Source organism: Paralichthys olivaceus, chromosome 24 (assembly GCF_024713975.1).
Source record: "Paralichthys olivaceus isolate ysfri-2021 chromosome 24, ASM2471397v2, whole genome shotgun sequence".
NCBI classification, from domain to species: Eukaryota; Metazoa; Chordata; class Actinopteri; order Pleuronectiformes; family Paralichthyidae; genus Paralichthys; species Paralichthys olivaceus.
The window spans coordinates 8,571,844-8,586,469 of record NC_091116.1 but is presented as its reverse complement, the minus strand read 5'-3'; the positions used below and the strand labels follow the sequence as shown (position 1 = coordinate 8,586,469).

At 42.1% G+C, this 14,626-nt stretch overlaps 2 protein-coding genes across 4 annotated transcripts in view; both read left to right on the top strand.

Annotated features, from left to right (window-relative positions):
- Positions 1-8,273, top strand: part of LOC109638905 (MSL complex subunit 3) — a 104,663-nt gene extending 96,390 nt beyond the window's left edge. For all 3 annotated transcript variants that reach the window (XM_069520465.1, XM_020102091.2, XM_020102092.2), the window contains 9 exons: positions 115-243; positions 388-545; positions 690-848; positions 953-1,188; positions 3,172-3,261; positions 3,682-3,791; positions 4,034-4,133; positions 4,239-4,323; positions 6,914-8,273. In XM_069520465.1, coding sequence (XP_069376566.1) covers positions 115-243; positions 388-545; positions 690-848; positions 953-1,188; positions 3,172-3,261; positions 3,682-3,791; positions 4,034-4,133; positions 4,239-4,323; positions 6,914-7,013 — 1,167 coding nt within the window. In that variant the 3' untranslated portion in view covers positions 7,014-8,273. The remainder of the gene's footprint in view (positions 1-114; positions 244-387; positions 546-689; positions 849-952; positions 1,189-3,171; positions 3,262-3,681; positions 3,792-4,033; positions 4,134-4,238; positions 4,324-6,913) is intronic.
- Positions 8,274-11,329: 3,056 nt separating this feature from the next.
- Positions 11,330-14,626, top strand: part of LOC109638877 (FERM and PDZ domain-containing protein 4-like) — a 54,265-nt gene continuing 50,968 nt past the window's right edge. Inside the window, exon 1 of the mRNA XM_069520457.1 lies at positions 11,330-11,471. Within this exon, the coding sequence (XP_069376558.1) occupies positions 11,467-11,471 (5 nt within the window). The 5' untranslated portion in view covers positions 11,330-11,466. The remainder of the gene's footprint in view (positions 11,472-14,626) is intronic.

The window sequence follows — 14,626 nt, the reverse complement described above, 5'->3', positions numbered from 1 at the left end:
CTTACAGCCCAACACTGGCGTTTTAGCATTGGAAAAAAACCTTCATTCCATTAAACTGCATTTCACCGGTTGCTTTGAGGGTAACTTCATACGTTTATGTCTTGCTCGTTTCAGAGGGTTGAAGCAGACATTAATGTCAAAAGGGAATGTGAGGAGAAGATTGTCCATATCGACATCAGCATCCCAGATGTTCTGAAGAAGAAACTGGAGGATGACTGCTTCTACATCAACAAGAGGAAAAAGGTACACGCTGCAGACTCACCATCTGTGGTTTGCATTTCATGTTGGTGCTTTGCATTCTGCATGTGGATTACATTTGTTGCCAAGACTAAATGATAAATGGGAAATATATGAGTTTGTTTGATGAGCCCTCCTTTCTTCCCTTAGCTGGTGATGGTGCCCTGTCAGATGAATGTCGTGCATATCCTGGAGTCGTACGTGAAACACTTTGCCATCAACAAAGCATTCATGGCTAATGAGAGGTTCCGGCGGCAGCAGAACACCTCACATAGCAGCAGTCCCCAGGCAATCCCTCCAGAGAAGAGGTGAGCCTGTATAAAATAATGCAATGGAAATAGATTTGTGTACCCGAGCATCAGTAAACAACTAAATATGTGGTGTTCCAGTCAATAATTGAATCACAGTTCCATTTTATATGATAATGATGTTTCAACTTCCTTTGTATTAAGCGAGGAGCTGTGTAAGGAGATGGTTGACGGCCTGAGAATCACGTTTGACTTCACCTTACCCATGATCCTCCTCTATCCCTGTGAACAAGCTCAGTTCAAAAAGGTCAGCTCGTCCAGGCTCTTTCTGGCCATGAATGAAAGCTCCCCATGCTCCAGCAAGTAAGTGTGCTTCTATAAATCATGTCATATGTGCTGAAGTAGGTACCTCTGCTTGGTTATGATGCACTACATTTGACCATTGTGTCTTCTTTTGTTTTCTGAAGCACCCAGCGGGAGCGCAGCCCGAGCCCGTTGGGACACAACCCCCTGACTCCTCAGTCTACGGACAGCCAGCCGGCACTAAGCGACATCTCTGCCACCACACCCACGGCCCCAGCACCCACACCAAAGCGCCGGCGCCACCCTGACATGGACTGTATCTCATACCAGTCCCAGTCACTCAGACGCTCCACCAGGAACACGTCTGGAGGCGACCGACCAGCTGAGGGAAGCAGCGGAGGTAATCCATGACTCGCAAAACAAGAATCATTTTACACAAATAATGAAAAGATATTCAAGAAATACTAAAATAGTGATATAATTAAATATTAAAATCAAGAAATACTTTAACACTGACATAATGAAATATTGAAATCAAGAAACGTTAAAATATTAAAATACATAAATTCTTCCAATACTAACATAATGAAATAAAGAAATGTTAATGAGGCAATCCTGAGATATAGTGTACATGTGGAGCTAATGGCATTTTATTTTAATTTGATGCGACTGGAGAAGACCTTTCTGACGCGTGTAAAAATCTCCTGACACGTCTTGATGCTTTCTTTCTCCTGCTCTCAGCCACGACTTCTGAAAACCACAAAGAAATGTTGGGTTAGTTCGACTGAAACAATAAACACCAGGAGACTGTGAGGGATTTATGTTGTCTCTGTAGGAGAAGGATGCACCTCCTCGGAGGTCGGGGTCAGGCTGCTGAGGTACTGACAGCTGCTCAGGTGATTCTGTGACCTCTTCATCCTCATGATCCAAAGATGTTGTCTCTGTAGGAGGAGGATGGAGCTCCTCGGAGGTCAGAGGCTGCTGAGGTACGGAGGGCTCCTCCTCTGTGACAGTCAGGTGTGTGCTGTAAGCGTGCTGCTCCACAGGGAGGAAAGGGTGTTTGAGCACTTGTGCTGGTGTGATCCTCTCGTTTTTGTTGAGGCACAACATCTTTTTCAAGAGGTCAGTGACGTGCTCCATCTCCTTCTTTTCACCCCTGAGGGCTGGACACATGATCTGAAGGGACAAAGTTTTGAATATTTCTAATGACCGGATTCAAAGATGGAAATTTAGTCAAAGAATAGGACTCCTGAGGCGTCTTTTGAAGACATTCTTGTATTAATATGACATTACAAAGATTGACTTACATCCTCAAGGACACATGGAGAGTTGATGCACCTCATGTTGCTGTAGCGGAGCCCAGTCTGAGCGTGCAACTCTTCCGAAGTCTACAAAAAGACAGAGTTTAGGTTAAATCATAAATGGATGAATGGATTGATGGATACCTTCAATCTCCACATCCCACAAATATTAAAATACTGCATGCTGCGTAGTCCGGCATCCAGTTGGTACTCATGTTTCCCAGGAAACAGGGGTAGGCCGAGAGCCATCTCTGCCACAATCAGTCCTACAGACCACACAGTCCTGCACAATTGAAGTTACCAACCACCAGCTGCTAACACCTGCTTACCTGAGGTAGTAACCATATAAATGTAAGTTTAGCTCATTACCAAAGATAGCATTGTCTGTTACTGAGATGCTAATTACTCAACTTACCTGACATATCGGTAAGGTAGCCGGACGTCTCGGTTGAAAAGAGAGATTGTGTCATGTGAAATGTACTTGCTCCAAACAAATCTCAAGATATAAAACAGTGGTAATCTGTGATGCAGCGGTGAAGTCAACCAGGAATCATCTCAGTGTGAACATGGGTTGATTTTATTTTGTGATTATTTTACCACTTTATTCCTTGAATTGTTAGTTCTCTTAAATTAGAAAATAAAAGCATGCAATAAATGGGATAGGTAACTTTTATTTTTGCACCCTACAGCGACAAAACAAATAAATGAAATTAACCTGGTACAGATTTGCACATGTGAATATTGTCTTGTTTTAGCTGCTTTATTCTGATGATCATTGAAGGTGATCAGGCTTCCAGACAGATGCCACATCAGTGTTCAGATGCTGCACTACTATCTTTTATGGCTTGATGGCTTCCACATGACGCAACACCTCTCCTAAAGTGTTTCCTAAACTTGTGGCACTGTGTCTTTTACGAGACGCAGCAACACCAGTCGCAGGTCAATGATATGATATCTGCGGAGCTGTGACACTATTGTCTTTACTTTGAGACCATGCACCTATGCATTTAAATATATAATAGGTTTTTGCATTGTAACACTGATTAATCTTGTGTGCTCTAATTGTATATGTGGCGATCCAGGTGGAGGCAGTGCCACAGCGTCCCCACAGCTCAAACAGCGCCTCGTCGACACCTCGGCCCAACCCAAGTTCTTCCTCAATCTCGACAGAAGTAAGTGACGCTCCATTAAAAAATAATTGCACAACAGCATATTCTAATGAACACTTAACATGATCTCATATATTAATATGAGAAATTCAACGTTTTGTGATTTTGTGCCAATAATGTTGAAGTATTTGGTCTTATTTTGGGTTCCAATCATTGTTTGATAAGTCAAAATGTTTACATTGACCTTTTCTTCATCAGAAATAATATCAAAATGAATGCATTTCATGAAAAGTCATCTTTTTCGAGTGAAGACTTGTTTTATTGTAGGAACCAGTTTTGCCCACTAGATGGAGGCCTTCTTCTTTCCTTAGAACTGTACTCACCCATGAATAGATTTGATCTGTCACTAGTTCTTGTTAACCATACTCCATCAGCGATTTGTGTCATAGGAGCAATCTGTGTTTTTTTCCCCTCTTTACCTAGAAACCCCAGTGCACAGTGGCTCATCTTCCCCACTGCCCTTGACGCCGAGCAAAGAGCGAAGCGGGCCATTCTACGGCATGGAGAGCCGGAGAAACAACGAACTTAATGAGGTGATGCAACTGTGTGTGAACAATGACCTGGAGGGACTCTAGGAAAGGATAGACAAATGGCCGGCATCATTTCAGGGAGAGAATTCATGCATGTATGAATTTAAAATGTCAGACCCAGGCCCATCGGTCCAGCATATTGCTCTGTGACATTCACATTTACTCTCTGAGAAACATCTTATGCATTAATCATAACTTTGTGTGTTAAAGGGATTAAATCATTTTTCTTTTGCTCTCATCACCAGGTCCTAAGTTGGAAGCTAACTCCTGATAACTACCCTCTGAACGACCAACCTTCTCCACCATCCTACCTGTACGGATCACAGCACCTCTTGCGGCTCTTTGGTTGGTGTCTCTGATTATTTATCTATCGCTGGTTCACTTTTTCTGCACACATTTGCCTTTGTGCAACCTCCTCACGTTCCCCTCGCTCAATGTGTTTTCTTCCAGTGAAGCTTCCTGAGATCCTGGGAAAGATGCAGATCCCTGAGAGGAATCTCCGAGCCCTGGTCAAACATTTGGAACTGTTCCTCAGGTAACTGCAAAGTGTCATAAAACATACAGTAATTTTACCTTTATTAGTTAGAGGTCAGTCTCCGAGGTAAGTGCTTTACAAACCAAGAGAGGGACGGATACAGTTTATTCATTCTATAAAGATGCTGGGACTACAATTACTTTTCTTTTCCTAACCACGTTTCCTTGACCTTGATTGTTCAACGTCATGAGATCAAGGCGGAGACCTACATTTTAAATCAGGTTTCAATAGAAAGGCGGTTTTCAATTAGTAAGGAGGTAACAAAATAAAACTAACTGGATTTAATTATAATCTACAGTTATATCAAGTTATTTAATGCATTCCACATATTTAGTTTGTAGTATTTCTACCTCTTTTTCTTAGCATTCTCGTCTTCTACCATGGCTGCCACTGCTTTAACCTTCTCAAGCAAGAAAAAGACTTTGACGGCAACCTTTGACTCACTCGGGCCTAAAAGATTAGTTTCTTCCTTACATGCATAATACTGGCATATTAATATAACACCCCCCCCCTCTTTGAAAAATGGATTGTGCCGTCAGGTGGACAGAAACTGTCTGAAATCCTGTATAATTTCCTTGGAGGATAAATCATGAAGTGCTGAAATGAATTAACGGGGACACTGAATATGAGCTATAATGCACCTTGCTAACAATCAACTCGGTTCATTACCTAAAGTGTTGCCTAGCTAAGCATTAAAGCTCGAGAGTAAGTGCCAGGCTTGAGCTGCGAGAAGTCACAAGTAGAGCAGCAGCCGAGTGAAAATAATAGATTGTAAGAGATAAGGGACAGCGATCAAATTCAAAAAGGAAATGATCAATACACAAAAATAAACCCAGAGACACCAAAATAGAAAGGCAAGAAAGAGAAAGTAAATGGGAACATGGGGCTGGAGGGGAGGGCGGGATGGAGTGAGAAAGAACATGTGTTTGAGGGAGGGAGATGAGTGGGCGTTACACAAGCACGGGAGTCTAATCTTTAAATCCTCCCCAGTGATCTTCAGTTCAGCCGGTCCCAAACCTGAGGGATTTAGGCCCTCGCATTCTCTAATCAAACACTCGCAGTACTGCCCTCTGCCACCCAGCAGCGCTGTGGAGCAACTCCACAAACAGAAACCCTGCCTCTCTTCCACTACACATTTGAAAGTGTAAATAAATAAATACGAGCTCAGTACTCGGTGCCGCAAGCTTGAGGGGGTCTTCTGAAAATAGACAGAGATGGCGTTGCCGCTCTGAAGAAAGAGGTGTGCGATATGAAAGATTGCAGCATTCAGCTTTGCCAGAGGGGAACTTTTTATCTTCAGCAGCATTAGCAGCTCGTCTTGGCACAGCCTCTCGTGCAGTGTCATGGGTAGGAAGTCCTTAAATTCACTGGACGACAAATCACTGCTGCAACTCTTCTCTTAGAGCATTATTCTGCAGAATAATGGTGAATTCAGTCTCCTATAGCTCTGTGGTTAACTATAAGTATATTATATTATCCTCGTTAACTAATTCATGTGTTCACCGTGTTGGTGACTCTGCAGGACACTGGACACACACTAAAACACTGGTGTCTTTTGGGAACGCCTTCCAGCTTTTTTTTTTAAACTCTGAATTCAGCCTCGTGGCAGATTGTGCCGACTGGGCAAAAACTGATTGATGTCGTGGAGACTGACGTGCAATGCATTCTGGGATTTGGCCACAGTTGATCTCTCACTCTCCCTTTCCCTGCAAGAATGATTATGATTAAGTGAGGGTGTGTGTGCGTGCACATGTGAACGCACACGTCGTGCTGATTTACAATGTGTACGGCTAAAGCAGCTTGCCCTGTTTTATTACTGATCTAGCAGCAATGAAGATTAGCACAAAGTTGACTTTCTGTCAGTAACTATAGATTGAAACCTGTTTAGTTTATTTTACTTATTACCAGTGTTTTTTTGTTTTCAGTGATGGCAACAGTAAAAAAAAAACAAAAAAAAAACGAATTTCTTCATACCAGCTCACTGTTACTCACTGGGGGGTATTCAACATATTCCATTTTATTGTCCCCTCAGATTTGTCTCGTTTGTTATTCGTTGTCAAAGTGTTCTTAAGTTCTCCTCTGATGAGGATAATTTGTTTGCATTGAGATTAGGAAGGCCGGTGGAGCTAAGATGAGATGGCAAGATTTAGAGGATTTGGCCGAGTAGCGGATACTAAGAAGATTCCGGATTAGTTTTCCCCGCTACTGATTAGATGGGAGGAGGGTGGCGTGGGGGGGGGGATTTTTCGCTCTTTCCCTTTCTGACTTTTGGTCTGTCGTTCTCATGTTCTCAGTCTCTCTGCCATTGCGACTGGTTCTCTGGTGGTAGTATATGGATGAAGGGGCTTTGTCTCTGACTTATATATCCACAGGCAGAGGGCAAAGGGTCTGGGATTTATGTGGAACGAGCCAGGGATATCTAGGAAAACCAGCAGTTGAACCGGAACGCGACCTCCTGCCGTAGCTTTTTTCTTTTTTTGCTTCATGTAAGCACATCATGTCAGTTCTGTGTTGAATATTTGATGTGAACAAAGCAGTGCTGAACACTGGATCTCCTTCTGTTTCCTTTCCCCCTCACCCTCTCTCTCAGGTTTCTGGCAGAGTTCCATGAGGATTTTTTCCCTGAGTCTGCATATGTGTCAGCTTCCGAGGCCCACTACAGCATGAAACAGCCGAGGCCCGTTTACTGAAGGAGACATTAGCCATTGCCTTTCCTTCCCTTGCTTTGTTTCCTTCCCTTGCTGTGTTTCCTCCTGCTGGTCAACATTAACCTGCCTGCGCTCGCGCACAGAGGGATAATACAATAGCAGCTTTCTCCTGAGCTGCGCTTCGTCCCTCACTAACATTCGTTTTCCTCCAGTTGCCTTGTGGATCGCCTTGCTTCTTCTACCATGCCTCTAACCCTCGTCTGATCCTAATTTATGGTTCTGCTTAGATTCAAAGCACTGCTCCAAGGCAAGTTGAGTGCCGTGTGCTGGCTATCTTTTTGTGGGCCGCATATAAGGTTTAATTCTTTCCAAACCTATCCTCATTTTTGTTACCTGGCTTACGCCGCTCTCCAGACCGGCTGGGAAGTTCCTCAGCCTCTCAAATATTGGAGGCTGGCAATAACAAAACAGTTTTGAATCTCTCTGATGTGGAAACGGACACAAGCGGCACAACTTTGCAAAGGCTTTTTTCTCTCTTTCGCTATGACCTTTCCTCTTCATAGCCAAAGTTTTGGAATATTGTGGTTCTTTCGTACATGGGAGAAAAATTTGAAAAGTCCTGTCGCTCTGCTCTGCCTCTGGATTCTCTTTGGGGTATTGCCTGCTGTTTGGCCTGTTTTGGAAGCTTGGCCCCTCACTGTAGTGAGCTTCTCATGCAGTGCCGCCAGTTTACGATCCCTCCAAAGATACAGTGGGACCTGCTCTTCCTCTTTTGGAGTATTTAGATTTTCCTGTTTGTTGCTCATTCCTCCTGTGAATTTCTGATAAATGTCTTTGTGCTTTTAATTTGACTATGTTGTTCCTGTCCCTCCCATTTTAGCTTCCGTCTGACAGGAAGAATAAACGGCAACAGTGAAAGTAGATGCATTTCCACATATCTATTTATAAAGACATATCTTAATACACAGTTAAAGATAGAGGCAGTTCACTTCATTAATTATCAGAAATATTAAATTATCCCATATCACAAACAAAGGTTACATACTTTTACACAAACTGATGCTGTTTGCTAAACATTTCATAGGAAATAATTGAAAATTGTCTCATGATGTTGTAAACATGTAAATACAAAAACTCCTGTTGGGTCATATGTTATTTAATTTTCCTCTCACACAATTGAAGGTTTCTCTTGTTATTTTTATTTCATTTCAATAATTTCCCGTTTTGTTTCTGTCATGTTCTGTTCGTCTTTATCGCTCAATAAGTTGAGATGATACTTCAATAAAGATTTTCTAAAACTTGTCTTCTTGCATATATTCATACGTGTATGTACATAAACTGTTCAATTCAAGTCTAATGTGCATCTCATTCCTTTTCTTGCCTCCCTACTTTCCCACCCCTAAGAGGAATGAAGCTTAAAGTTAAGTGTAATTTTATCCGACACCTCGACCTTGAGCGTCGCAGGACCAGCTGATTAAAACCTCAACCCTGAATATGTTGTTGCAGCCTGACATTTTGAATTTACTGTCCTTATCAGCATCGCTCCTCTGGTTTATTTTTCAACCAGCTAAAAGCAATCCCTATATAATCTGGTGGTTCTCATTTGTGTGAAAACTTGACACAACATTGAATCAGGTAATAAAAACCTGCCAGAATCAAGGACAGATTTGTCACCGATGTGTGGTATAGCCACTGTTCCCCTGGTGAGCATTAGTGAATTTGAAATTTTAATCCAATCTTTGTACCCTTGTCTGCTTGTCTGGAAAGCAAGTCCTTTATTGCTTAATCTAAGCAAAGGTGGGCATGTCTTTGGTCCAAATGAAAATGATGATCCAAATCAGGTACAAGCCTGACTTTGAGAGACACAGCGGAATCGAAAATAGCGGGCTTTGGTTGGTTTGTCATGAAATAATAACCAAACCAATTCATTTGTGGGGGTTAAGGTTTTATAGGTTTAGGTCAGGAACCTGCTTCCTCTGTCAGGAGATGGGAAAATAATCTGTTATTTTGCAGCTGTTAGGTAATTTACATTATGCAGATTTTTTGATATTATATGTAGTTTATATGGGAAAGTTAGAATCCTTAAACTGTGTCTTTCTGTTCTAAAGTGTCCTTCAGTCTACTCTACCTCTATACTGTGTCTTTACTGTTTACTGAACTATGCTCTTAGTCTACTCCCAGTATACCTGTGGGAGCTTGTCCAACCCGGCCTCCCCATCAGGATCCTAATGGGTTTTAGTGGTGAACCATAATTTTATTTGTACTGGGTCAGACTTCTTGTAATGAACCGCTTATCAGCGCAACCTAAGACGCCTCTCTCTTGCCTGCTGCTATCATGTAGCCACAGAAGCCACCGGTTCTGGCCTCTACATGCATCTCAAATCGATTTCCCATTCCACGCCGTCTCTATCCACTTACCACATGATTCAATCGTTGGGAGCTATGGGAAGTAATGTGAGCTATCGCTTCGTAAGTGATGCCGCCCACACCTTTCGCATTATTCTGCCCCTTTTTTTTGTGTTCACCCATTCCACTCTGCAGTGGGTGCAGTTCTGTCTTAGTGTCCCACTCACTCCGTGTCTCATTCTCTTTAGCTCCTGTTTGGTTTTCTTTTCATCCATATTGCCATCTCTTGTTTCCGATTGGTCTGCTGACTTTCCATTCCTCTCCTCACTCTTCAGTACTTTGCGGAGATACAGGAGAAAAGTGAGAGAAAAGAGTGAGAAGCTTTTAGCCAGTGGGAGTGTGGAGACACTTCTCTTTCAATTCATTTGTCTTATTTGGAAGTATCTTCTACTCAAGCCTTATCAGGACACCCTTTGACACATTCGTCTCCTTATACCCATCATCGCAGGCTGCCACCCCATCTTCATCCTCTTGTTTTTTCTTTTACCTTCCATCATCCTGTGTGCTCAGTTTCATCCTTGCACCATGGACCTCAGAGACGGATGGCTGGAGGAGAATGTGGACATCAGCCTCTCGGCCTCCTCTGATTCTTCTTGGACATCATTTGACCTCAGCACTGAGCTCACATCAGTCAGCTCGGACCAAATCTTGACTCCGGTGACAGCTTGCTGCAAAATATTCCAGGACCAGCTCCAAAAGATGTCTTCTTCGGTCAGGGTCTCCCCTGAAGTGAGAACCAGGAAGGTTGTGTGGTGGGAGACATCTTTTCTAGGAAATGATGAGTGAGTACATGTTAACATCTAAATCCTTCGGGTGAAAACAAGGGATGGAAACACTTTGAAGTGCAAGAAAGTGACTTTAAATAAAGTCATGAATCTTCATAATGTCATACACATGATGATGTTTGCTTATTTTGCAGAAATTTTAACAGGCTGATATATCGCCACAGGAAATATTTACCATATTCAACATACTAGTGTAGCTAATTAACTTAAAACACAAAATACACCAGAGGATTTTTGTCTTTTCCCATCCTGGTTGAGAATTTAGCAAGTAACACTAATCTGGCTCGAAAGGACCGGAGAGAAGGGAATGAAGGGTCTCGACCAGCAGCACACTGAGGCTTTGCTTTCAGCCCATAGTGCCGATGATTATCTGTTTTATCTGGTTTTAAACATGAGTGTTTCTGTAATGGGAGTGATTCCCTGCGGTAGGAGTGTGGGAGCAGATAAAACAACCTCTGCGTTGGATTCGATCGAGACCATAAATCACCTCTCCTCCTCGAATTGTTCGGAGAATCTCAGGCAGACCCTTTTAATTTTCCTCTTCTCTTCTGTGCTTCTTTCTTTCTCTCCACTCTCCATCACTCCACCATGCCCTGATATGTAATTACCTGAAACTAGTCTGGACACACTCACCGGCTGAAACTCTTTCGGCTTATGGTGCGTTGCTGTACTTTACTCTACCCGAAAGCCTGGGTGGCTGTGGCTCAGGAGGTTGCTGGTTTGATCCCTGGCTCGTCTAGTATGCTTTGCTGAAGCGTCCTTGGGCAAGACACTGAATGTGCAAAACACTTTTGATATATAAATTGCATTTTGCACCTTTTTTTGTTTGTAGTTGACGTTCCTGTGTTTAGTCTAAAGAGGTTGCAGTGCTCGGTGCTCTTAAACCCTATTGGCCAGCACATTCAGGGAAGCTTAGTAATGATTGAAGAGATCATACCACACACACACAGAGAGAGAGAGAGAGAGGGAGAGAAGAAAAGGGGGAAAAAAGCAGTTAAAGAGATTGAGCGATTTTCTGCTTGCTGCTGAATCACCTGACCCCTGTAGCAACTCTTCAGGACCTTCTGCCCCACATCCCCAGCTATCTCCACTTTTTCTTTCTTCTCATTTCGTTTCTTTCTGCTATCACAACTACAAACTTAGTTTTTTTTCCTGCCGTCACCTCCACCCCCCACTGACTCAAAAGTAATTTTGCTGCAGTTATTATAGTTTTTTTTTTTAAAGCCTGCCCCCTTGGCTGGTGGCAGTCTGAGGATTAGGATACAGTCGAGGCATAGAGACGCAGCAGGATGGCAAACTGAGTCATGAGGTAGGATAAGATCTAATATTTAATCTCATCCTCTGTGTCCATATGATGTAATGATGAGATTTACAATTGTAGTGAGTGTACAGTTATCTATGCAGAAGGGTGGTTAAGGTGCAGGGGGTGGTTTTTGTCTATGTGGAGTGAATACACGCATATTCGCCTTTGTTTTATTTTCTTTCTCCTTGCCTTTTTCTGTTTATTTTCAATTTATTTCATTTTTCACTTATAGCACAAACGATTGCAGTTTGTTTCAATGTCTCGCTGCAGTTGCTGCCACATTTCATCCGTGCAGAAGCTGTAAGTGGTTTTGGTCCCCTGGAGAATTTTGGAGAAAGTTGTTTGTATCTCTCCAGGCAAGCATAGCATGAGGCATTTCAACAGTTGGGTGGAGTCGGAGTCCTTACGCTTCTCTCACTGCATTTTCCACTTCTGGACACCTCTTGTGGGTTTGATAGAGAATTTGAGAGGATTTTAAGTCCGGCTTTACTTCGAGGCTGTGCACGGCAGTCTGCTGCACCAGGTCACGTATATACACAGCTTGTTCACCAGCCTAGATCAACTGGATGAACTCATGTCAATCAGTAATGTTTCATTGGAGGCATGACCTATTAGACAGCAGATGCCAAATCAGGGCTATTCTGGGAGTGAGAGGTCAACACGAAACTACAAATGTGTATTGTTGACACATTTTTACATTTTGTTTTGTCATATAGTATGTGAGTGATACTCAGCAGAGCGCTTTCCTCCACCAAGGCCCAACGGTCCCCTTAAATTCAATTCAAATAAAAAATAAAAAGCTGTATGTCGCAATGTAATGAAACTGAAAATAATCCACACCATTGAACCATTTAACACATACATTTAATGGGTTCTTTCTCGGTCTGTGTCCCACCTGTCTGCCAAGTTTCAAGGTAATAAGTTTGTGGTTTTTCTATAATCCTGCCGACAAACTAACCAACGAACCAACCAACAAACAGACTGGTAAAAATGTTTCACTTTTAAAAGATAATATCTCCAGTGCCTCAGAGCAGGGTGAGACAGTCTAAGATGTGAGGTCAGACAGGAACAGAGGTGGGGCCTTTAGAATCCCTGATTACCTGATTAGTGTTCTGCAGAGATCCTTCTGGCTCCATTTGAAATTGGTTTACGCCATTACTTCAGTTCAACCCTAACATGATTACATGATGGCAACAGTGTGATCCCGTCACACTTGATTGTTTTGTTATAACATTATACAGTGAACTGTGATGGATTAGAATCACATTTTACGTTGGATCTTTAAAAGCAGGAAGTAGTTTAACTGGATGCAGTCCAGACGTAGAAATGATGATGGAGGGAAGAAAAGCATGTCCTTAGAGCACAGTGCTGAGGTTTCTTAAGTTTGCATTATTGTTTGAAAAGAGACTCAAGAGTTACAGCCTCTCAACACAGACATTTTGACATTTTAACATAACACAATGTAAGTTTTCTGCTCGAACAGCGGACTCTGCTGCCATGTGGTGATTAATTCTGTTTGGCTCCGTGTCTCAGCGATTAAGTTGTTACAGAAATAACAAAAGTCAATGTTGGATATTGGTCACAATCTCTGGCTTCCTGAAACAGAATTGCAGCTGGTGAATTCTTTATATTTTAAATGTTTCCTCACTGAATATAAGGGGTGAACTCTGGTTTTTAATGACTTCTGTGTCTTTTTTTACTGACTTCACAACTTGAATCTATGGTTTGGCATTTCTCTTGTAGTTGCTGGGCCTGATTCTTGCAATTTCAGCTGCGACTTTCAGTCAGTAAAACTCTTCTCACAGCGGAACGCACCCAAAGTTACACAGAGCAATCGACGTGTAGGGTAAGGAAACTCATTTTGAAGCTGCTATTTTAAGTTAAAAAAAAAAAGTTGCATAGCATTGTTTTAATCACTCGGTTGGGACAAGATTTGTCAAAACTAGTACCGGAAATAACACATTTCGTCTTGCATTGGTTTTCCTTTAAGCAGTAATCAGACATGGATAAAAACCACTGAGCTCAAAGACGGTTGAGCAGCTTTATTGCACAGGAAGGAAAGCTGGCTCAGTTTAGTCATTGTCTTGTGTCAGTGGTTGGAGAGGATGTAATCAGATGAGTTAATGATGAATTTCTATTCTCTGCTTGAATGAAACAGTGAAGACCTTTGGCTCGCATGCAGTGAACCGGCTGTTGCATTAAATTGACCAGATGAGACTCTCTCAGCGGTGAATGGTGCCGATGATGAGAAGTAATGATGGGTTATTGCTTTTGTTCTGAGTCAGGGTGAAAATATTAATTAATTTACAGTCTATATTCACCTTTTAAGTGAAGTCAATTGCTGTGTTCCTCCTCCTTCCCTTCTTCGCTTCATTCCTTTGTTCCTCACATCTTACGATCTGATTCCACACTCCATGTCTCTCCTTGTTCTAAAGAGAAATAGAATATCATTGCGAGTGGTGAAAGAACACATGCCCCCCTTCGTCTCAGTTCAATCCTTGAGCTAAAACGTGTATTTATTTGCAGGTAAATATTGATATGATTTGTACTTTTAAATATAGGATGCACCTGCAAAACACATGACTTAAAAGTGAGTTGGATCAGGAAAGAAATTTGAATTATTTTCCTTTTTTCGGATTGACTGACAATGAAAAAGCTGAAAATGCTACTTGGCACAATACAGACACAAAAAACAGCGTCATGAGAAATTTCAATCTGACATCAGTGTTTTATTTTGCCACCCTGTGTGTAAAATTAGACTCACGTCCCTGTTGTGGGGCTATACATAGTCTTGGCGAAGTGTCAGTGGCAGGTGGCATCTCAGGGGTAGCAAATCAAACTGGACTCCACTGAACTGGAATAGCACGTATATCTACAAATAGATGATGCAAATGTGACAAATTAATATGTGGAAGTTAATGGAAAACAAATTATTATCATTTTCCAGCAAAAACTGCCTCCTCATGTCTTCAAAAAGATGCTTAAACTGCTTGATTTCCTATTTATCATTATGAAACTAGTTTGCAGTGCATGAAAACCGATGTTGAGACATACAGAAACTAAATTCTGCTGTCAATATGAGTAACGTATATTCCCACGTGCTGCCATAAACATTAAATCTAATAGACAGGCAGCACTGCTCAACAGCTAGAGGTTGTAAA